Source organism: Cotesia glomerata, linkage group LG1 (assembly GCF_020080835.1).
Source record: "Cotesia glomerata isolate CgM1 linkage group LG1, MPM_Cglom_v2.3, whole genome shotgun sequence".
Classification (NCBI taxonomy): domain Eukaryota; kingdom Metazoa; phylum Arthropoda; class Insecta; order Hymenoptera; family Braconidae; genus Cotesia; species Cotesia glomerata.
In genome coordinates, this window is record NC_058158.1 from 7,034,788 (window position 1) to 7,058,902 (window position 24,115).

At 30.2% G+C, this 24,115-nt stretch overlaps 1 protein-coding gene across 3 annotated transcripts in view; it reads left to right on the forward strand.

Moving 5' to 3' along the window:
- The window catches only part of LOC123267128 (uncharacterized protein DDB_G0284459), a 99,738-nt gene that overhangs the window by 31,621 nt on the left and 44,002 nt on the right, over positions 1-24,115 (forward strand). For all 3 annotated transcript variants that reach the window (XM_044731659.1, XM_044731657.1, XM_044731666.1), the window contains exons 2-3: positions 7,989-8,240; positions 22,966-23,161. In XM_044731659.1, coding sequence (XP_044587594.1) covers positions 8,040-8,240; positions 22,966-23,161 — 397 coding nt within the window. In that variant the 5' untranslated portion in view covers positions 7,989-8,039. The remainder of the gene's footprint in view (positions 1-7,988; positions 8,241-22,965; positions 23,162-24,115) is intronic.

The window sequence follows — 24,115 nt, forward strand, 5'->3', positions numbered from 1 at the left end:
GAGTACTTGGTTTATATGCTCAAGGCAGTATATTCATAATGTATCCGCACTATGCAGAAAATAATATGCCAGACGATCCATTATATCTCGAGGAGCGTACCTGAGGATCGTATTATTGCTCCGGGCGATATTAAGAGTACGACTCAGCTCCTAAGATTTTTCAATTCTAACACCCGCCTTTGTCAACCAATAAATCTGATATTTATTTTATTATATTAATACATGTTATTATTAGATTGCAAAAATTTTTAAACAATGATCCTTTTATTTTTATTATTATTACTATTATTATTAATATCGGCTTAATCTTAATGTCCGATTTTAGTTTTTATTTAATTACTATACACTGGGACTATATAATACAAACAAATCTATTCTTTTAACTCTGACTGTATTTATATTATTCATATGTGACAAAAGTAACTTTCTGTTCTTTTCAAAATATTTTTTTAAAAGTCAATTCGACGTTATGACTTTATTTATTGATTCATTTTTTTGAAAGTAATACAGGAAATTTTGGGTCTGCTTATTTACAAAAACAATTTGACATTTAACTTTTAAGATTTTTTTTTTTTTAATATTTCATTGAGTTGATAAATTATAATTAATTTACTACAATAAATAAGTAATAGTTCCTTTCTAAATATAAGATAATTTTTTTTTTTTAAACATATGCAAACTGTATCAGTTACGTTCGAATAACTGAAATTGAATAAATTAATATTTTTAATTTTCTTATCACTCGTCAAATATTTTATTGATGATTAAAAAAATAACCAAAATTTTTAAACAACTTTTTTTAGAAAAATTTTAGAAAAAAAATTGCAGAGTCCAAATATTTATTTTTTCAATGCATCAATTGATAAATTTCATCAACAATGTATCCTTTAAAGATAATGAATAATTCCCACTCAATTAGAAGCTTAGTTAGTTACTCATAAAAAGAATAAAAATAAAATTAATGTCAATATAAACTTAAAATACAACCCAATATTTTAATCCACAATAAGTCATCCAAAAACAAAATAAAATAAAAACCTTGAAACAGTTTCGAACTAGCGACCTTCCGGTTGCTCAGCGATAGGTAACACCGCCACGTAAAATCCAAATAAATATTAAAGTGTGTCACAGACAAACTATCATCACCTGTTAAATAAAATAAACACATTCACTATTAAAACTCCAAATAAAACCTCTCATGGAATGAAAAACCCAAACCGAGCTCTGGTATTAACAATCTAAAAAAGAAATTCAGATTGTACCGGTCATTCCACCGTCCTTGTATCGATACAAGGCCTCTCTTTCTCTACCTGTTGAATTTATTACCGACGAATATCCCCGGGAAATTCGCGGAGTTACTCAAGCGGATAATGCATCATCGAACTGGAGCCCGGTGTATAGTTAAACTGAGCACAAATAATACGACTAAAACTGCAGCCCGAGCTTGCATAAAGACGCGGGTGTGCGTGTGACGGTGGTAATCGGTAGTATGTCAGCGGTAATTCGCGGTGTCCAACGCAAACACTCAGCTTCTATAGTATACTCATATCCAGCTAATAAATATGTGCGTGCATCGGTTACGAGACAGCTCGGCACCGTCAATCGCTAGTCGATTGAGGTGAATGAGTAAAAAATGATAAAAAGCCATACACATACAGAGGCGCAATAGCGTGACGGGAAACGATCCAGGACGATCTTGACGACTTAATCGATATATTCATGGGACTGTGACGGAGGTCAAGCCCCCCGCGGAGATATTTAATTTTATATTATCTCTATCTGAAACGCTATTTCCCGCGTAATTTGGAGTTTTTATGCAATCCCGATCGATAATTAACAATCGATGCTCAATAAACAGTTATACAGATTTACAATTTGCATTACGTTAGCATCAAATGGTAATAACACGCCATAGACTCCGAGCTTACCGTAAAATTAATAGTGTGTATCATATCATATCCCCACTGATGTGATACGAAGAGCCTAAGCATATATTTGTTTATTATTATACATAGATTGGATTGCATTTGTAAATAACATGTATGTATATGCATGTAGTAGCACAGATCTATTCAAGCGAAACAATAAACGTGAGAACACTTATTCGTAACCCGGATGTAACCAGTAATCGCACAATCTCGAGGATCTAATCGACACGTCCGACGGTTACGTCTAATTTCTTGGTACTTTTTTACCGTGTAGACAGTATGTTTATATCGTTGTAAATGAGTATGAGTAAGATGAAAGTATACAGATGAGAATATATTTTCAGGTCATGTTAAATAAAACTACAAGACGAGTATAGCTCTTCTATTTTAACTAATCTAATGTAATAGACACACACATTAAACCTAATATTTATTATTACATATTATAGTTATAGTTGTAGTTATCGTTATGGTTATTATCAAAACTATCATTCTCGAGATACCTATTAGACTCAAAACTTACACCGGAAGGGATCCTCAAATCAACCATCAGTCGGTCTAATTACAGATCCGTTAGGAGCAAAAAAAAAAAGCAAACAAGAAATTAAATCTTGATTCGGTAAAAAAAGGGGTCTTCATCTTCAAACACGTCTTTCTGCTCTGAAAATTTCTATTTTCTTGTATTAAGTTTAAACAAACTTGTTTTCAGAAAATTTAAAATTTCCAAATTAAATTCCAAGTACCTCGAACTCGGTTAGGTATTTACTTTGTCGAGATCTCTTTTCATGTCTGTGTGATAAATAGTAGCACTCGAACGGTTGCAGTTACAAAAAGTAGCCCAAACAGAATAGAAGAAAATAAAATAGATTTTCCAATGACAAACTTTATTCATGATTTACTTTTTGAAAAGTCTTTTATATCGAGATTTTATCGAACGCTGGCATGGGTCAAAGACCGTTAGCTTTTGTCGTGACCTCGTCCTTCGTAAACGAATTTTTACCTATCATTTATTTACATACATACACGTTTGTACATTTCAATACATCGGTGTATAATATATACGAGTAAAGTACAGAAAAGTATAAGTGGAACGAAAACATTTGATATGATACTATTACTGTGCATTGTCAACGTGGTCCATGATCGTTGTTTATATACATCATATACATTACATATATGATATATGTATGTTTGAAGGGATTACCGTTAGGTGAATCCGGTAACAAAACAAATAAAAACAAACCAAACAAAAAGAGCTTAGTTCAACTACACTTGGGCTCAACTTCGGGTCTATTGGTTATGAGGACAAGCTTATTGTTTCGCGGTGACTCTGTTCACTAAATTGACTCTGAATGTTTGTTGTCGTTAATCTCTGAGAAATAGTTGCTCTTTAAACTTGTTGCTGTAAGCATGACTAGCCGGTTTTCATCCATTTCGATCATTCGATTGCTTCCTTATGTATGTTATACTATATGCGTACTTCTCAGGAAAAAAAAGTTTTGAAAACTCACAAATGTTCATTAAACTTCTGTCCTCTAAAAAATATAGAATTATATTTTTTTTCACAATTTTATAGTCTCTAAAAGCTAGGTAATATATTAAAGAGTTCTTTTTATAACTTAATACTTAATGTATTTTACAGGATATCAGAGCATTAACAAAACATAAACGATCTCAGATAAGTTATATCCTATGTTCTTCATTTAGCGATAAAGCACAAGCTCTTAGAGGCGTGAACTAGTTATCGGAACTGCTCAGTGCAAATCAATTCTATCTTTACCTTTACAATATAGCATTATCTACGAATTGAGTTATAAATTTCATTGACTGCTTCTCTGTTATTTAAACATTAAACACATTTTCCAAGCTATACGTCAAATTAAACGGAATTAGTACTAAACGACCGCTGATTGCTGATAATTGATAAATTAATGGGAAAGCAACTTTGTTGAAATAACTTTCGATAGTAATCTGTGAACCAATTAATCAATCCACCTTTGCTGAGCCTTTACTCACCAGCAGACTCTATATAACAACAATAATAATATCTACATGATATATATGATAAATAATATTTAAGTCTAAAAAGCATGTTTTATGTGAACGTTATCATATTTGATAGTTGCTTGAAATTTCTTTTATAAAATTTTGTTAATGTCATATTGATTATGATTGTACGTGTTACTTTCTATGTCGTTTATAAAATATCATGAGTATCATGATCATGAGTGAAAGCTTCTGTATATATATATATTTATATTAACTGTTAAATAAAGTGGACTAAAATGGTAGTGATTGTATTTTATACTTTATATTTTATATTTATAAGTAATATCAGCGGAGTTTGCTCTAAAAGAGTGTGGAAAATTAATAGAATTGAAATGTCGGAGATTGCTCAGTGATAGATGTTGATAGAGGCTAGGAAGTGAATATGATCTAGTCTAGTCTAGTCTACTTGAATTAAATTTTTATAATATATTGTATTATATTATATTATTATATCTCCGCAAACTTGAAATGATACCACACACGATCGTGTTATTATTAACAAGCTGTACCATTTATCTAAGTGTGCTTTGTTATTACGTCGACTCGTTTTTCGAGTGCAACTTGCCTGAAATCGACACGATAATTCACCATTTCATTGCCAATTACATACCATACAATACGTGCTTTAGAGTTTTTTCAGCCGCTAAAATAGTTATTGAAAAATCCCAACCCGACCGAAGTTTTAAGAAAAAATCCAATGCATTTAAATCGCGCGTTTACTTTTATTTCTCTGTCTAAAGTACATTTCTTAAACTCAGCCATCAATATCAAGCATCGACAGACTGAGCTTAAAATCCGTAATATCAAATTCTCGTTTGAAAGCTTTCTAAATAATAGGACGAGATGAACGGACCTTGAAGCTGTCAGATCTCACGCAGCTCGTGCGGGTAATCCTTGAGGACTTTATCTCTAGCTCGACTTCCCTCGATCTCAAGTTTTTGTGATGTCTTTTCCTGACGCCTGCGGCTAAGTAGAACTCGTTCCCTTCCCATTTAGTCACCCTCCAAGTAAAGTTTGTCTTTGAGGTTACTAGAGAATTGGGAACAAAGCACCCGAGGAGAGGAAACAAAGATTATTTTATTCAACATCCTGATAGCATGGTAAATTTATTTTATTTTACTATAATGGTACTATACGTAGTCAGTAGCTTTCTGTGCCAACTGGGACATTGAACTTCCGTGGAGGACCAAAACTTATTTTTATTGATCACTTAAATTTTACAGCTCCCAAAAATCCAACTTATTTTCTCCTATTCTGGCGTTAAAAATAAAATAAAACAGTAAATCATCGAAATTACAATTTTTCACTGCCATTAACATCCTCTACATGACCTTAATTACGTCCAATAAAATGTTAATCTACTACCAGTATCTGGTACAGTACAGAATAGATACTAGTACTAATAAATACTAACATACATACGCACAGTAAATATTAATGTTGGAAAAAAAAATTTTTCAAAATAAAACAATGGATACTTTATCGCTCGACTAATATTTCTGAAACTAATTTCCATCTTACGGTTGTTAAATATTAGCATTAAAACCACCTGACTAAACTTTTGTTAAAAGTTATCAGACGTGTAATATAAAATTGATGGTACTTATTATTTGAATATTATAGAATTCCCCGAATTTACCGACGAAGGAAAAAGATGAATAATTAAAGTAACAAGTCTAGTGTCTGGCAGTTAAACTTGAGTATTTGGACTGGATCCAACTTCAAAATTCAACAATATCACTCACATTCTGCTCTAAATACTTTCCTCGGAATTCGGGATTCCGTTCCAAGAATATTCCAAAAGCGAAAAATCTTGTCAACTCTTCTTGTGTCTTGATGAGATTAAATATCTGAGCAGAAAGCAGAGTAAGAGGATCAGAAAATAAGTCCTACGTGTAAATCAATCCATTTAATTTGTCTGTGTCGGTATTTGGGTTTTGTAACTAACATCGAGATTAAGTCCGCGCATCCATCAGCGTGACAGCAGAATGAACATTATTTGGGGAGTTAATATAATGGTAATGAACATGTAGGTATATTAGTTTTAGGCAGCTCATTTAGAGACAGCGGTGTTCGCGGACAAGCAAGAAGTAATTGTCGGTGATAGAGTCTCGTATGAAAACGGTTCATTGGTTTGTTCGGTATCGGAATCGGTATCGGTGGACTAATTTGCTCAAGGCAATGACGGAATGACGAATGGGGATTGTCTAACTGACACACCCTTACGAATTGTAACATTTGTTACTGTTCATCAATGTGGCGTTTCCGTTAGATTCATTATGCCGAGCGCTGTACGGAGCTTGTACCGTCTTGGTACTTGGTACTTCGTATCAATGCTGAATTCATCTAAGTAAATAGAAACTCAGTCAAGTAATTGTATAGATTAATGGCTCTCAATGTTTACTCTAAGATTATTCATGTTATCGTTTGTTGATTTCATTAGTTACTTTGTTGCCGAGTTATATAACTGATATCGGCAATTAAAACTTCCTTTCTTTGCTAATAAATTGGATTTTTCAATTATAGTCAATTATTTTACTAAATTCTTCAAATGGTTGACAACACTTTTTCATAGCATTCCATTCCGTATTTGAAAAAATATATCTTATAGATGCTAGTAAAGTTGTTACTAATTTTACAATTATAAAAATTGTAATAAAATCAAAGTTTACAAATTTTGAATGATTTCAGATAAAAAACTAAACTGTTTTTTAGTTACTTTTGTTGAATTTTAAGACTGAAAAAATTTCAAGTTACAAAAAACTAGATTATACGTGGGATTAAGGGAACAATAAAAAAATAGATTTATTTTTTTAATAATTTATTATTTAAAAAAATCTTTCAATTGACTATTAATTGTTACCGCTAGAATCTCAACCAGCAATGTTTGGACGTATTTAATGCGAGTCACTACCGTGTCTCTGAATTCAACATTTAAAGAATTGTATTATTTTTTCTCTTAACTATTAAATTTATTTTGATGTAAGTATTAAAAATTTTATGACACTTCAATTTAAGGTTGAAAATAAATTTTTGATTAAATTTATCTCAATGTTCCATTTTGTTCTGGGTGTTATTGAATATCTGTGACATTTGCTCATATGGCTATCGATTGAAATTTGTTTTTCACCCTAACATATGGCCTAAGAGTTAAACCAATTACTGAAAAATATTTTTAACCGCAAATTAAATTTGTAACCAATGGTAACATGATCCAAAATAATTTTATGTCGATTTTTCTCGTTAAAATTAATTTTATTAAAATCGTTTTTTCTATAATTTTTGATGATTATAGTAAAAAAATGGTTGCAATTTTCTATTTCATTAAAAATTTATTAGTATAATGAAACACATTACTCAGTAAAAATAGCAATAATTCCTATCATCGAAACCTCATTATCCATTATAAATTACTGGAAATACATATTAATAAAATGTTACATAGTACTGTTTTTTAGAAAGGTCGTGCAATCCGCTTCGAACCTCTGAAGCATTTAATGATATGCTTCTGCTTCGATAACTCCGAAAAAAAAATCCATAAGCATTTTGCGAATTAATTATTAATAATGTAAAAGAAAAAAAAACTAAACGCAAATTCCAGATGGTAAATAATTAAATGAATAATAACTGCATACATTATTATTATTGAAATCTCAATAACGTTAAAAATTGAGCACATACAATCGAAATAATTGTGATGATCATAGAAATGCGAATTATTCTTCAGAAACATACAATTAAGAAGCCATATATCCTGCTTTCACTCATCAATGTCCAAAGCCAGTGCAACAAAGTCTCACTAAATGTACAGTGAATTTGTTTCCGCGTTTATTTCTCCATAAAAACAATGAGACGTGTTAATCTTTGTGATTTCGTTATCCCGCGATCTAAGATCTTAATTTTAATTTTAATCGTTGACAATTAAGTCGACAAAACAAACAATCAAATCATTGCATAAGTGAAAAATGAGGAATTTAATTAAATTTAAATGATAAATTTTGAATTTTTCAGATTGTAAAATGCCGCCACCTGATCCTCAGCGTTAAGTCAGGCCTCTAAAAAATGGCCTCGATTCTGGGAGACGGCACGGGTCCCGGCGGGCCCGGATCCACGAGGTGCCTGCTCCTGTTGCAGCGGTCTCTAGCCATTCAACTGAGCCGCGGACCTCCGCCAATGATTCTCGCCACCAGTCAACACGAGACCATCAAGGAACACCCGGCTGATGAGATGTGGATGTATGACAAGGGCTACAATCTCTTCCAGGTAAGTCTCGTTACTTTCTATTCATGTTCTTTCTTTCTTTTAAGTACTGTCTATATAATTAAGAAGATAAGAAAAATTTTGTGATCATCGGAAAAATATTAAGTCAAAGTTTTTTTATTCATAATAGTCAAAAATAAAATTCAAAAATTAAAAATCAATAGTCTTCATGCCGGTTACATAGTGACATAACTCTAGCAATAGTTTTATGACAATCAAGTCCCGTTAAGTTAAAAATAAACTCGTTGCTGATTGGGCTCACCGTTATTCGTGGGAATAAAGTACAAAGGAGTAGTCCGTAATTTCATAAAATGTATAACCTGACGCAACAATTATTGCTGAGACAATACCGGATACTTATTATTTGTCTTAAAGACCTTTTTTTAATTTATTTAGCAAATACCCTGACCGCTAAAATCATCACTACCAATACCACTGTACTTTTATACTTATATTACAAGTTACATTGAAGTAGCTGTGCATTTACAAACAATGTGACTTCGCTCGGCTGTCTTGTCATTTTAATTCGTCAAACAAAACAATAACCGTAATTGTTATTATCATCATCGTGGATTTGATTTAAGAGTCAGCATTTATATTAATGAAATTCTTCTTGTGAAACGTAAATATTTTAACGAAACAGCTGACAATTTTATTATGCAAAAAAAAATTTTTTTTTATTGCTATCTCTGCAGTTTTAGTCTTTATTATAAAACGCCCTGAATTTATTTATAACAACACTATTGTCATTTTTTTAATACTTGACATACATTTAAAAGTACTCTTGGAAAAATAGTTTACTAATGAAATTGGCACGTCTCATTGGCTTTGACCGAAAAAAGTGCTGAGACATTATAAATTAGACAAAAGCTCCAACCCGAGTCTGAGCTTATCGCTATTTTTGTAAAAAAAAATCGACCTACAATTTTTGTTTGATTCAATAATTAAATACAAAGATTTTTTTTATCTATTAAAAATAGTCAAAAGCTGAAATAAAATTTCATTTTATTTTAAATGTCATAAATTATAATACTATAAGATTTAAAAGTTGAGACTTGATTGTTGTCCCAATAGAACACTAAAATTTTCATAAAAAAATAAAATGATCTATTAAGTGTCCAGTAATGATTATTGTATAAATAATCATAACGTTATTATTTATGATACTATTAAAGTAAGAAGAACATAAATCTTCTAGCAAATAGAATATTACTTCCCAGTGTCACGCGAATCGATAAATTTGTCCAGTGTTTTTATCAACAATAATTCAAAACGATATTAATCTACATAATGGCCTTGAAGAGTGATTAATTACCGCGTAACTTTACCTTAATACTCAGCAATATAAATGAAAATTTTCCTAACCGCTAATGCACAAAATAATTCAAGAGCAACAAGAGCAATAGAAGTCGGTACCAGTAAATAATAATTAATTACAAAATAACAGTACGTGATACTTACAGTCGGTGTATTTATAATTTGAATGAAATTATTTTTTAGTAGTTTATTGAATATTTAAATATATATATTTACTAGGCAATAAAGTGTAATACTTCTTAGTGGTATTTACCGTTTTCTTTTTATGTATACACAGTAAATATCGGTGTGGATGTAGAGTATTATGTATAGATAACGATATGAATTCAGGTAAGTAAATATCTCTCTCCTCTTTAACATCAATATGCAGTCATGGTTGATGTAACATACCAGATAAAAAATAATAATATTCAATAAATTAACGACTTTGTCTGTGTTATTATTCAACTACACAACTACAGATTATTAAACATAAATAAAAAAAATAGTAATCATCTTTGTTTTTTCTTTAAGCAGTAATTTAATAATTACTTTTATTACAACGAGGAAAATTAATATTTATTATAGAAAAAGTCCCAGGTCAATGAATTATTGAATCAATAAAATATTTAATATAATAATATCGCGGCTCTAATATATTAAAGGCATTAGATCTACTAACTAAAAATTTACATACAAGTTCTTTTCCAATTGCTTCAAATGAAATAAACTAATTAAAAAATAGAAAAAAGGCGCCGAGTATCATAAATTTGAATAACATATTTTCTTTTTACATGATCTATTTACTAAATTAAAAATTCCAGTCACACATTTTAACAAGTTGAAATAATTATAACCACTACTATTCAGTAGACTATCCAGTATTCATTTTTCTTTGAGTAATGGAAGGCCATTAATATCAATAAATGCTCACCGGTGAGCTAAGTATCATCATATTGACTACCTGAATAATTATGAAAACATTTTTTTATTGGTTGCCCTTTTTTTAGTAGACATGATTATTAATAAGTGAAATTAATTCTTGAAGATCTTCTTGTAACATTTTTTTACTTTAAATTCAGGTAAATTTTTCAGGTATCTAAACAAGTGTAAAATTAATTTAATTGTTCCTTTATTCTACCGTCTAAGAAATTACTCAATTTTTTTTTTTATCAATTAAAACTATTTTTTAACAATTAAATTTATTTTATAGCTCGATTTTGTAATTCAGTCAATATTATTCAAATTAATTCCACAAAAACGCGTTTTTTACGATAAAATTAAACACGCGATTTAAGATTTCATATTTATTTACATCACATCCTTAAATGTCGAAATGACATACAATTTTTTTCATGAATATTCACATAAAATAAAATTCAAATTTAAACAAGAGAAACTAAAAAAAATTAAAAAACAATTTATGATTTTCGACAGTTTTTTTATATCATTGACTTTCATAAACTTTTTATCATTTTTATCTGTTAAAAAAAAAATTACCCCCAACAAAAAAAAGCGGTAGTATTTTATCTGACCTAATAGAGTAGAGTTTTATCGAGTGCTTGAAATTTTCAGTTGTTTGCAATCCAACATTGATTCCGGCATGAGCAGAATTTCCCCGGTGAAAGTGACTCTTAAAATCCACCCTCAGCTTCTCTACCCTCTACCCTAGACTCGGTAATCACTCGGACTATGATATATACAGAACATGAGGATGACTGGCCGAATGGAAACACTTGCACACTCACGTCGCAAGAGAACATCCCACCCACGGACATTAATCGCTGCAATATCGATTTTCCATTGGTCGCATCGGGCTGAGCGAACTAAAACGAGACATTGTATCAAATAAAAGTGACATTGTTCGTAAGACATTCCAGTGAATCATCTCCAGGCCTATGACTTATAATTTATTGATGATATTTTTTGAATATCAGAAGAGAATATAGCACAGCTTTCGTATTGTATCATTGATGCAGACATTTATATATTAATATTAATATTTATAAAGATCAAGCTGATGTGTTCCGGGCTGTAGTTATTCACGTATAGTAGGATCATACATCTGAGATGAAAGCTGAATTATATTAAATAAACAAAGAATATAATAAGAGGCATAGTCTTGCAGTGAATTTTGCATCGGTGTGTATATTCGATCGATCTTGGAATATAGTTTATTCCCGGAAAAGCAACCTCGACGAGGGCATTGGCTCGGTAACTTGCTCACGCACGGTTAGAGTTGTTGAGTGTGCTGTTGTATATTGTAGACTAAGAAATAGAAGAAGTCCAACCGTAAGAACAAGAACAAGGATAAGAATAAATATAAGTATATATAAGAAGAAGGCAAAGTTGATGTGCGCACAATATTATACCGAGTCCTAGTCAGTTTTGTTGAGGTGAGTCGAGTCTAAACTCTTGAATCCTAGACTGGATTACTATACGTGCTGACTTGGAATGGAGTATCGAGTATGGAGTTGTACTTGTACTTACATTATATTATAGGATAGGTAATGTGTAATGGTGTTTGATACTGTTGAAAACGCAGGTTATGCTGGTACATGCTGGCGAACCGAGTTTACTAGCCGGACTTAAAACCGCCCGTCGAGTATGCATAAAGATAAGAGAGGCGTCTCCTCTGGGGCACCCAGGAATTCCCTTTACTTACTTATACCAAGCAACAGTGAATTACTAAGTCGAGACGGCCTTCGGCGACAAGATTCTATTTATTTCCGCGGCAATAATAACATTTTAATTTTTTATTGAGGTAGATGATCAGAATGATGAAAATATCGTTTGATCCTACTCGGAACTTATTAAATGTTTGCATTGTAAAAAAGCTTGGAAAATCCAAAACAGTAAGTTTTTTTCTATAAAAAAAAAATTTTATTCATTTTTGGTTTTAGATCACTTTCTATTTTTAAAATTCTTGAGATAAATAAATATATGCCATGTGTATGTTTAAGAAAAAAAATTTTATCACTTACAAAAAAAATAACAAAATTAAAAAAATTCAATATTATTATTATTATTATGATTATTATTATTAAAACATTTCAGAACAAAAATGAATTTTTGTTGAAAAAATAAAAATAAAAGTTAATTAACAGATTTACAGAAAGGTTCAGTTAGGATGGCTATCACACTGATAGAAGGATTTAGTTCTATTTAATAAGATTTAGTAACAGATACATGATAACAGATAAATGATTTATTAACAAACCTTTTATTACCAAATATTTAGTAATAGGTACTAAATCTTTTATTAAAGCCCATTTAGTTCCACCAAATAAATATTTAGTAGTATTTAACAAATGATTTATTGGTACTCAATAAATCGTTTATTAGTATCAAAGAAATTAATTTTTTAGCTAATTTTAGCGTGTAACCTAACTTTTTACCTTAAAATAAATAAAAATAATTAGTAAAAATAATTTTAAGTAAAAATGTAAGGTATTATAAAGAAAAGAATCTCATTAAATTATATTTTTTTGTTTGAGACATTTATAAAATTTAAAATTAAACAAGTTTTTAACATATCAATAATAGACAAATCAAAAAATGTAAACTAAACTCCACTGAGAAAAGACATAAATAGAAGACATTTATTAGGAGTATCTGTGTTTTTAAAGGTTTAATAAATCTCCCGAAATCGAGCTGAATAAAATAATCTAAGTTAGTGAATAGGTTATGTGTCACATAAACATTGGAATTAAAGCATAGCCATCTACCGACAATACTTGCCAAAGAAATATTTAGTACCTGTTACTAAATATTATTTGGTGGAACTAAATATTTATTTCCATGTAATAAGACTTTGTTCATATAAAGATGGGTACAAAATATTTGTTTCTCCCAAATAAATGAATAAAAATTTTGTTACTAAATCAGTTTAGTACTCCGTACTAAATCCTTCTATCAGTGTAGGGTACCCTGCAGGGTAGTTCTGAACGAGAAAGTTTAATCTTTTGTTGATAAGGAAAGGTTTTTATTCTTCAGCCGTATTGATTGTAAAAACATTTTTCTCTGTGGATGAGAAGCAAAGATAAAAATAATAATCCACTTATATGACTTTTATAACGACAGCTTTCGATTCGGTGATATGCGGACACGAGGTAAACCAAAACCACTTGGTGAACTGCAGTGAGTACTTTCGCCCAGACCGAGTGTCTAGAATTATCATACATTTATTATTACACTTTATATGTACTCCTGCAGCAAGTGTCTCGTATTTGTGTATACATGTTTCCATTTGTATATATGAATACAAATACATTATTCTGAATAGAACGCGAGGGGTATAAAACCACGTCGCGGTTTTCGTTGACCACTTCTGACCGTGGTAACTTGTCACACTTTCACTCAGCCCTCGTACTTTTATGGAAATTTATTAATTTTACTAAAAAGTCACTTTATATAATTGTCTGGATGCTGTTAGTTCGTTGTAGAATGGAAGATGTTTTGTTTAATTCCCGAGGAGGCGCATTAGTAAACGGGGAACAATTGATGCGCTTACGAACATTAAAGTTTTCCATAAAACGTTTAGCACCATTGGTTATTAATTTAATTAGTCAATAACACAACGTGTGGTTTTTCTTGGTTTTCATTTGGCTTAATGAACCATTACGTTGCTTTATGTGTTCTCATTTCAATTTTAATTACACTCCATCTTTAGAATCTCTATCACTGCTCACTGCTCCCAGCAAAACCTCTACTCAGTATAAGATTTAATTAATAAAATCCTTTTTAAATTTCTGCATAATGCACTACTAGTAAGTCCTTTTTTAAACAGTAAAAATGAAAGTTATTGCTTAGTCAATTATTTACGGCTTTTTTTGACTTGAATATTTACAAAATTATGATCGTTTTACTTCATTGAAGAACTTTTCTGCTTTATTCAAGGTTTAGAAGTCGTAAAAATATTTTTTTATTCAGAATTTTTTTTTAATTATTATTTTTACCAGTGCGAAAATCAATATTACTATTATTATTTTTTTATACATTGAAAAAGAAAATACTTGAATTAAAAAAAAATATTCTTAAAAATTTCATTCTTGTTTCAAGATATTTAATTCAAGATGTTTACTTGCGAAAAAAAAAAAAATAAAAATCTTAGATAAAGTAAAAAAGTTCTTTCTTCATAAATTTGAAAATTCAACAAAAAACTTTATTAATTTCAATAATTATAATAAATAAATTAAAATTAATAGGATCAATAAAATCAAAAAATCAATCCAATATTGAAACTAATCGCATATTCAAGAAAAATTATATTTAAAAAAAAACTATTACTAATTCATTGACCTTCTCTTCTCTTCCTTGTTGATTTAACAAAAATAAAAAAATAAAAAGTCTTGCAACTACCGTAAGGTGCATTGCGAGAATTACAAGCTATCGGTGCTTTACCCCGTAATTTAAACAAAACAAAATAAAATAAAATAAAATAAAAATAATAGATCTGAGAAATGGCACTTATCACGTCCGTCATTACCAATCGGCAGCCTCGAGGGCCCTCTAAAACAAAACGCGCAGTCTCTAGAGTACTCAAGTGTAGTTGTAGTTATATTCCGCGGTACGTCTGTGCCATTCTACGTTCTATTGTCAAGTGCTCGATGCGCAGAGCTGAACGTTTAATCAACAACCCCTTGCTCACGTTCAATCGCCCGTACCCATAATACACACGTACTGATTGTAAGTGTATGCATATAGAAACATTAAAAAATGGGAGTACACACTGGGTATGTTATACTCCGCAGACCCAAGATCTAACTTCTGCCTCGAGCATAAATCACGATAGCATAATTTATATGCTAATACCAAAAGAACCTAGCAGTACTTGGGTTTGCGTACACGCGGTATCCCGGACGTGGGTAGCATGTGCGTCTTTTCTTAACCGTACACATACACCATGCATCCATGTATTTATTATTATCTTATACATGTACTTACTTTTACGGACTTGACAAGTACGTCCGTATCAACTTGTACTCTCATGCAACATTCCTAGTTGAGGATATTACGGATTGTAACCTTGTCCCCGTTTTCATAAATATTATTATTTTTTTTTTTTTTTTATTCTTATCTGTTTTTCAACATTAGTCTCTAATTTTTTAATTTATTGTTGTTATCATTATTTTTTTATATTTTAAGTATTAATGACCGCGGTTAATTTAATACTACGATAAAATAATTTTCTATAATAATTAATATTAATATGAGCATCGGTAAAAAAGCTCCAGTGCTCTCGTTAACTTTCTCCGTGGGCTGTGATCACGCCATGATTTAATATTAAGCGCATTAAACCTGGAGAAAGACTGCTCTTTTGCCGATCTACATGGATAACATGCTCGATCATGAGATTTAGCTTGACGTAAGATTCATGCTCAAGTAGTGTACTGTCACCCACCAGTGGTTTTATCTGCTTTAATGCTTCTCTATGCTTAAATTATTACGTGCTTTTACTGATTTATTTATAATACTGATTTATTAATAATAACTAGCAATTTGTTGACAACTATTATAAAGTATTCTATTAATTATTTTAACGATGACAAGTGACGACGTTTCTGAAATATAAGAAAATATTTATTGTCTTATTGAACTTAATTTACCGGATTTTTATTTGTTGATTTTATGTCAGGGAGAAGTTTTATTGTCGAGATAATATCAAATGAAGAATTTTCATTATATTGGATTTTTTTTTTTAATATAAAAAATAATCGTGCACAGAAAAAAAAATTTACTTGAATCAAATAAATAATTTTGAAGAATTTTATCTTCTTGATTTGAGCAAAAAAATTTTTAAACTGAGAAATTTTTCTTGATTTAAGTTAATTTTACTTAATTCAAGAATTTTTCGTCTTGATTCAAGATAATGAAACTCTTCAAAATTATTTTCTTGGTTCAAGAATTTTTCTTTTGAATCAAGTTAATTTTTCTTTTAGTGTGCAAAATTTTTATGAATTCGTAGGATTATTTCATTTTTCTAAATAATTTTAATTAAAATTTATTCTTGTTATTTCTACTTGATAATGTTTATTCTATACAATTATAAATAATTTTTATTAATCGAAATTTTTAAGAAGACTTAATCTGTAATAATTTATTCATTTAAATTGAAAGCTTAATTAATTTGTCAAAATAAAAATTATGAAAAAAAAAATAAATGTGAAATTAAATAAAATAATAAAACCATTTAAATAGTAAGAATAAATAATAAATACCAGTGGTGTTTGCAATTAAAGTTAATAAGTTAATTAATTCATAGTGTGAGTACCATTTAAATAAACTAAAGAGCAATTACGTCTTAATAAAAGTAAATAGAGATATAATTAAAAGAAAAAAAAATCTAGTAAAGTGTTAACTTTACGAATGAAATTAGAGGTTTATACGTATTTAGCAGAAATAACATTTCACCGCCTCTTGCAATATTAACTAACAACTACGTACTACTGTAGACTGTAGATGCTATACTGTCTGATGGACGCTAAAGGGTAATCGTGCGCGTGAGAGAACGTCGAGTTATTGCATAATAATTAGTAGCTGAGCAATAACTATCGTGTACCAGTACCAGATACCAGTGTAGAGTCTACATTAAGCATTTTACATTGCAGCAGATACCACGGTAGTGAGAAGTTAATAAAAATACAAGTATGAATATAAATAAATACCCAACCCTAAGTACAGTTTACTATGTAATAATCCACCAAGTTCATTGCCAGCCGTGCTTAAGCTTTAACAACTTATATTCCCGCAATATTTATTCCTATAAGAAAATCACTCAAGGTATAAGTAAATTATGGAGTGAATAATCGAGCTACTAACAGTGATATACTATCCTTGCCATACTTTTTATAGACTCAAAGTTTTTTTCCTCGAAAAATAATGACTTTATCAGCTCGGCATAGCAGCTGGAGATAAAGACACTGAATGCCTTTCTCATGGTAATTCCAATGCTATTTTCTGGTCCCCTTTTATGTGGAGAAGAGTAGAGACTCAACGAGGAATATTCTACTATCCTCACCCTTCGAAGAAATAAAACGGGCGAGCCGTCCTATCCTAGGATACTTCAATGACTTTGAACGAGCTCTAAATCACCGCACCAGTCGAGATTTCTTCGAGAGGATCGAATAAATATGATAAAATCTAAAAGTAAATGCTCCAAACGATCCTTTGCTGACGAGACATTAAAAATTATACCAATGTGATTATAAATTCAACTTTCTGGCCGCTGCGCTAAACAAGGTTGCCACATTCCGGCTACGTCGAGCAGAAAAATAGTATGCACACCTTGGCCAGTAAAAAGTAAAGCCTCAGATCACATGTTTGTCAACCTCGGCTTCGCCTCGGCCAACAATTACATGTGATCTGAGACTTTTCTTATTTTACTGGCCTAGGTATATTAGAGTGGTCCAAAAAAAAATAGTTTTTTGCCTATCATCTTAAAAGCTTCTCTAAGGTATAAAAAAAAATTCTCTCCAAAGCGCAGCTTGATATCTCAATTCTTCATGAAGCTCAATGAATTTTTATTTTCCCATTTAAATAATACGTAAAAAAATTTTATTTACGTTTTCATTCGGTAAAACTATGAAATACATTTTTTTTTGTATTTTTCGTCAATTATTCTTGTAGGAAATTTAATTCTCTACAAAAAAGTACTGAGGTAGTTTCTTCGTAATCTTAACGAGTAAAAAGTTATTGAGCTTTAAATACTCGCACAAAAGAAAATTTAAACGAAGATAGTTTCAAAGCAACTTTTCGAAAAATTTTTTGGTAACTGTATGTAATGATTTCAAAATTTATCAAATTAGACTGTTTCTAATATAATTAACACGTGTCTTTAGATGAAGTATTAACTGTGAATTATGAATAATTTCTCTCATTACAATTTAGATATTTTTTCCTATGAGCAGTGATTTTTCAAAATTGAACTTGAATTTCATTACGGAATCTGAATCGAGGGCAAGCTAGTACTTCCGGATGTATACTGAAGTAAATTTTTTTATTTAAGAACATGTAGGACAGGGAGGACAGGTGAATATTTAAATTTTGAACATGATGCTGGGACATTTTTTGACCGAATGAAAAATCATGAAACTTTGCCGGAGTACGTAAATAGAAGTCTTCGTGCATTGATTTTTATTTTTGAATTCAATAATTAAAAAAACAATGATAAATAAACAGGTAGAGTTCGTGCGTAAAACTGCCTAATCTCAGGAGTCATCACATATTTAAATAGACAAGCTTAACTATAAAGAAATTGCTAATAAACTTACAACCAATATAATCTTTAAGACTGATTTAATTTTTTGGTTTTTTCTTATTTTAGTTTATATGACTTATAAGACATAATTATTAAAATGCAGCTAGGTTAGGGTAAAAAACTAATTGTCAACAAAAAATTTAATTTACTATATATCTTCACGTAGGCCGCAAGAGAGTGCTAAAAGTAAATTATCTAGTTAAAATTTTTTAAGCAGTGGTTAGAGTATTTACAAAGTCTGGTAATCTCCTTCAGTGCATTTTACATGTGGTTCAAATAAACAAACCGATATATTAAATTATCATTTGTTGTCACTGGTCCAGACTGAATTACCGATATCAGACTGTATACCATGTTTTTAAGAAAAAAATATAAATTACATAATCAAATACTTTGAAACAGAAAATGTGATACAACATGGATTCTAAAATCATATCTGATTGAATTTTCTTTTATTGCGAGTATTTAAAGCTTAATAACTTTTTACTCGTTAAGATTACGAAAAAACTACTTCAGTACTTTTTTCTAGAGAATTAAATTTCCTAGAAGGATAATTGACGAAAAATACAAAAAAAAATTTTTTTCGTAGTTTTACCGGATGAAAACGTAAATAAAATTTTTTTACGTGTTATTTAAATGGGAAAATAACAATTCATTGAGCTTCATTAGGAATTGAGATATCAAGCTGCGCTTTGGAGAGAATTTTTTTCATACCTAAGAAAAGTTTTTGAGACAGCAGCACTTGAAAAAAAAAATAAAAATGTTTTTTTTGGACCACTCTAAGGTATATAATATACTATTATTGTCTTCAAACAGCCATTGTAGAACTATTTAATTTATTAATCTGAAATTTTATCAACCAAAAGAAAATTTCAATCAATCAAAGATTTATGAGTATGTTTTCATAAACTTTCAACTTTCAAGTTGTTTAATAAATAATGAACCTTTCTTCTATTACTTATTAAGAAATCAAGTGTACAAAAATTTAATCTAAGATATAAATAAATATTTGTAAGTTAAAATATAAGTTATTTTTTCCCTATAACTGAGAACCCGAGATATTAAGCATTTTTAGATCGATTTGTTTTGTCTCAGGACACTTTGTCTTACGCATGTGCAGAGTGGGTGTAAACTTTGTTCCTCAAAGACGTTGGCGTATCGATTCTCCCCGCTCGCCGAGCCCCGTGTTCCTGCTGCTGACACCTTTGAATTACGCTTGATTCTACTATTATTTTTCGACTCTTACCACCTTGTCGCTGAATGTAAATAATGTCTTACGGTTTTTGCTCAATGAAGACGTTATAAGATAACTCACTATAGCACACTTACTCACTATCGGATTTATTCAATCCCTTTAATGTGAGTACGTCTAGAGAATTGAATTCATTCACGGTCTATCGAATGGCTTTTTACAATATTTCTTTTTTTTTTTTTTTCATTTTTTTTTTTCTGAAGCTTTTATTACTGCCTAATGGAATTTTTTATCGCAAAATTTTTTATGGACGAGCTTTTGAATCCCACGTAGAAATTCTTTGAGAGTTTGCATTCTAGAGATTCAGTGAATTATTTTAGGTATTGAATTTTGTTTAGCTGTCATAAAGGCTGTGATTTTTAGAAAAAAATAAATTGAATTTTTTTTTGTAAAAATTTATAAAATATTTTTACAAAAAAAAATTTTTTCATCAAATTTCTTTATAAATTTGAAAGAATAAATTTTTCCCAGGCAATAAAACTGATACATATATTTATTAAAAAATCAATTGACGGGCAGCGAAGCGAGTAAAGGCATTGCCATAATATATATACAGTGCGAATATAAATATAAATCAACACAACAGATAAATAATATTTTCTAAGCACTTAAGCCTATATCGATCAATGCTAATTCAAATGGATTTAAAATAAAAAATGAGGGAGATATATCTCTCGATAGAGCAATAGTAACAATCCAGAATAAAATCAGTAAAATTATTTTCACCTGAGGTATCATATAGGCATAAGCACACCCATTTTCCCTTATGTTGATATAACTCATACGAATAACTGATATGAGAATTAGTCTTAGCCATAATCCACGTGCACGTCCGTCATGGCGATATGATTTCGCATATATGTTGACGCCGGTGAGCTTAGCACTCCTCTACTCTAGCTGATACAAATTAACCCTATTATTGCCGGTCGGTAAATGCAACGAGCTGGCTATAAATTTTCATCAGCCAGCTCTGAATCTGCTATTATCTTTATAGGACTTGATATATTAGTTCTGGCTTAAGAGTTTCACTCGTTTAAATTATCGCACGTCAAAACAATCTAAATAAATTCTCACCCCTTTTAGCGGTCGATCATTGAATACTGCCAATATAAATATAAAAATAAAATAGTAGAAATAAATAAATAAATAGAATAAAGAGCCGCTATTACTTACAAATCTCAAGCATTCACAACTCTTATTTACGATCGTACTAACCGATTCTCCTTATGTCCTCGGCAATCCTGCTGGTATAGTAAATCGAGGGTTGGAATGACTGAGTAGGGAAGTAAAGAGGGCGAACCAGCTTTTTTTTCCGAACAGCTTCTAAATGGTCCTCTATGCAGTAAACACTCAATGGTACTGCAGTATTTCATCCGTTTGACGTGAGTCAGAGGGTCTTAAGTGGACATAGTAAACACTTGGACTTGGTACTGACAATTGTTTTATTTGTTTTAAATCAATATTCGCTTATTATTTTATTTTATGCGGAAGTTTATCGATATTTATTTTGCTATGTAATTTTATTTACGACGACTTAGTAATTAAATTAGGGTTTATTGGTATTTAAATTTCCCCAGTAATAATCTTCAGTAATTATTGAACAATTGATCAATGTAAAGCTTAAATATGTACAAAAAATTTTCATAAATAAGCTTAATACTATTTTTAATTGTTAATAATTTTATATCAAGTGTCGATAAAAAAAATAACTATCTATTGCAAATGACAAGGATAACTTTAAAAAATAATTTTAATAAAAAATAACTAGCAACCTTGCGGTCACTATGTGACTGCCGTGACTTGAGAACTATAAATAAATAAAATTTTGCTTTATTAAATAGCGACTTTTGTTAAATTGTACTGTACTTTTTTAACTATTGACGATTTTAAAGTTATAAGCTCATCCCGATGTTACACTCATCAAGAGCTTTCATTTGAGTACCCACATGCATTTTGATATATTGTTCATATATACATCTATATAAATATATGAAAAATTGATGTGGATACACAAGATACAAGGTCATTTCTTAATTATGTTAAATTGTACTACACTTTCTTAAATATTGACGTTTTTAAAAATATAAGCTCACCCTGATGTTACACTCATCAAGACCTTTCATTTGAGTACCCACATGGCATGTTTTATATATTTTATATATATGGTATTTGTGAAATATATACACAGAAAAAAAAATTTACTTGAATCAAGTAAATAATTTTGAAGAATTTCATCTTCTTAATTTAAATAGAAAAATTCTTAAACTAAGAAATTTGTCTTGGTTTAAGTAAGTTTTATTCAATTCAAGAATTTATTGTCTTGATTCAAGACAATGAAACTCTTCAAAATTATTTTCTTGGTTTAAGAATTTTTCTCTTGATTCAAGATAATTTTTTTTTCAGTGTAATATAAATAAATATATGAAAAATTTATGTGGGTACTCAAATGAAAGGTCTTGACGAGTGTAACATCAGGATGAGCTTATATCTTTAAAAATGTCAATAGTTCACAAGATACAATGTCATTTCTTAATTATTGACATTTTTAAAAATATAAGCTCATGCCCATGTAACACTCATCAAGAGCTTTCATTTGAATACCCATATGCATTTTGATATATTTTTCATATATACATATATATAATATATATAAATATATGAAAAATTGATGTGGGTACTTAAATGAAAGGTCTTGATGAGTGTAACATCAGGATTAGCTTATATCTTTAAAAATGTCAATAGTTCACGAGATACAAGATCATTTCTTAATTATGTATCTAGAGATAGAACATTTTCGAATGCAGTTTAAATACTTATCATAATAAGCGGCATGATGGCCGAGCGGACTAAGTCATTATCCCGTTAGTCAAGACATTGATTTTATTTGCATTAATTAATATAATTTTTTAAATTAATTGCAGAGCTTCTTGGAGGCAAATTCCAAGTGTTGGTGGAATGCAGCATTAGTGGACGCGACTCGTCAGCTACGATATAAAGGACATGTATCACCGGGTGTTTTGATGGTGGGTGGACCTCCTTGTGCCTTGGAAGTGCTGAGAGCAGCCTGGTCTCGTAATGTTTTAAGACCACCGGCTGATCATGCCATCACGTGTCTCGGTAAGTTATTTTATCATGTCTCTATTATAATAAATTAAAGTCACTATTAAAACGATTTTAAAAATACGATAGTGCCTCGGTAATTTATAGTGAGATTGCGTAACGTAAAATAAGAAACAGGATTTTTTCGGATAAATACGACAACGTAAAAAATATGAGTTGATATCTCAGTACAATATTCAACGGAGCATGTAAATTACCGTGCGTTATTTTATCTTATTTTATCTTCGCACATAACACTAGTCTTGCTTTTTTATATTATATTATACTACATTACTGTATAATATGCCGAGCGGGAGTGAAATAGCTCGGAAAATATATTCGGAAGATGCGTGTCTTTACTCGTCTTTGTTGTAAAGTATACAAAGCCTGAGAGTGCTGTTGTACATGAAAAAATGTTATCAGGTAGCGAGAATTTATACAAGCGACAAGTCATTGTCGTACATGTTCTCGGATACAAATATATTTTCTTAAGCTCCCACACATGCGATTATTCATTCAATAGCATATACACCAGTCTTCAAGGATATAATACAACATATTATTTTTTGTCATTTAAACCAGAGACACCGAACGCGACACTCGCAAAACCTAATGCAATTACACGGAAAAAGCTGTCCGTTATATTAGTATGAATTTAAATTAAATGTTGCCGCGTACGCAGTAGATGATACACATTTGCCTGCCAGCGTATTTGTAATGTATTTTATCTGGACTCATATGTAGTATAGATACGTACAGTATATCTGTTTACAAACCAAACCAATGCATTACATATAGAAACTCTATAATTACTCCTAGTTACTTTTATGTCTCTTTATCGGTGAGTATAAATTACTTTTATACATCATACTTTCTACTTTATTCAAATCAAATCCCTCAAGACAAATTTCTTTATACCATTTATATTTATATTTATTTAATTATTTATTTGTACATCAATAAATACATATC